This window comes from Eurypyga helias, unplaced genomic scaffold (assembly GCF_000690775.1).
Source record: "Eurypyga helias isolate BGI_N326 unplaced genomic scaffold, ASM69077v1 Scaffold41482, whole genome shotgun sequence".
In the NCBI taxonomy this organism is placed as follows: Eukaryota; Metazoa; Chordata; class Aves; order Eurypygiformes; family Eurypygidae; genus Eurypyga; species Eurypyga helias.
Window position 1 is genome coordinate 1 of NW_010237300.1, and position 1,528 is coordinate 1,528.

The 1,528-nt window shown below is 64.9% G+C and overlaps 1 protein-coding gene across 1 annotated transcript; it reads left to right on the plus strand.

Annotated features, from left to right (window-relative positions):
* Nucleotides 1-4: 4 nt before the first annotated feature.
* On the plus strand, nt 5-835 carry LOC104503003 (eukaryotic translation initiation factor 4E-like; the record flags this gene model as incomplete). The annotated part of the gene is made up of 4 exons (XM_010147411.1): nt 5-58; nt 234-347; nt 462-601; nt 721-835. Coding segments are annotated over 4 exons (423 nt in total), but the record flags the coding sequence as incomplete, so codon positions are not given.
* Between the last annotated feature and the right edge of the window lie 693 nt (nt 836-1,528).

Here is a 1,528-nt window from a genome sequence, read left to right on the forward strand (position 1 = left end):
CAGCCACATCCAGCTCGCCAGCAAGCTCACGTCTGGCTGCGACTACTCCCTCTTCAAGGTGCGACACTCCCTCCGCCGCGGTCCCTCCCCAGGGCCGCCGTGGCACACCAGGTGCCGGTGGGGCTGGCAGGGTGCCCTTAGCCATGGGGAAGCCTGGCTGGGTGCTCACAGCTCCCTGAGCTGTCTCTGGCCAGGCGCTCGGTGCCCCTGACCGTGCCCTTGACCGTCCCTAGGATGGCATCGAGCCCATGTGGGAGGACAGCCAGAACAAGCGTGGCGGGCGCTGGCTCATCACCCTGGCCAAGCAGCAGCGACACACTGAGCTGGACCGTTTCTGGTTGGAGACGGTGAGTGTGGCCCCGCTTGGGCTGGCCTGCAGGGTCCTGGCAGGGGTCTTTCCCCCTGCCACAGCGCTGAGCCCCAAGGGGTTCTGTCCTGGGCTCCCCTTCTCCTCCCGGCAGCTGCTGTGCCTCATCGGGGAGATGTTCGACGAGTACAGCGATGAGGTGTGCGGCGCAGTCATCAACATCCGCGCCAAGGGGGACAAGATTGCCATCTGGACCCGGGAAGCAGAGAACCGGGAAGGGGTCACCCACATCGGGTAATGCAGCTTTGGGGGGGTGCTGCATGAGGCCAGGTTGCGAGGAGCGAGGTCCCTGGGCAGGGAGCCGGTGGGAGAAGCGATGTTGTGCCATTCACACAGCCCTTTCCCTCTTCCAGGCGCGTCTACAAGGAGCACCTGGGCCTGTCGCAGAAGGTGTCCATCGGGTACCAGGCCCACGCGGACACGGCCACCAAGAGCGGCTCCCTCACCAAGACCAAGTTTGTGGTGTGACTGCGGGGGGAGCGGGGCACTGCCCGTGGGGTCTCCCTGTCCTGTCCCACAATGAATGGCTGCAGCTGAGCGTGGTCTGTGTGTCCAGGGCTGGGAAGGGCTCTGCACCCTGGGGTGGCTCTTGCTTGGGGGAGGGTCGTCCCCTAAGAGGTGGGGAGATGCATTGCTGTATCCTGTACCTACCTCCTGGGTGAGTGGGGCCAGGAGCTCAGAGCTGGCATTGCCTCGTCATCCCTGCAGGCTTGGAGCACTATCTCTGTCCCCCGGGTCTCCCCCAGTGTCTTGGACCAGTGCCGCTCTCCCTGGACTTTCAGGTGTGTCCCTCTGCTCTGGGGGACCCTGGATAGTTCCCAGGAGGATGGGCTCTGTCCTCCCCTGTCCAAGGCACCAACACTGCCCTGCGAGCCTGGGAGTGGGTACCAGAGCCCAGCTCCCCTGGGTTGGCTCAGCCTGGGGAGTTAGTCCCCTTCTCTCCAAAGCCCCTACACGCTGGTGGAACGTGGGTTTGCCTTCTTGGGAAGACCACCTCCCCAGCCCAGGGTTGCCCAGCAGCCCTGCAGTGTCGGTGCTGGGGCTGCAGCACAGCACTGTCCCCACGCTGCCCACCCCCGGGCTGTGTGTGCTCATGTCCCCTCCCACGGGCACCTGCAGTGCTGGTGGTAGGGAGTTTATTTGCTTCCCAAGGGTCCAGCC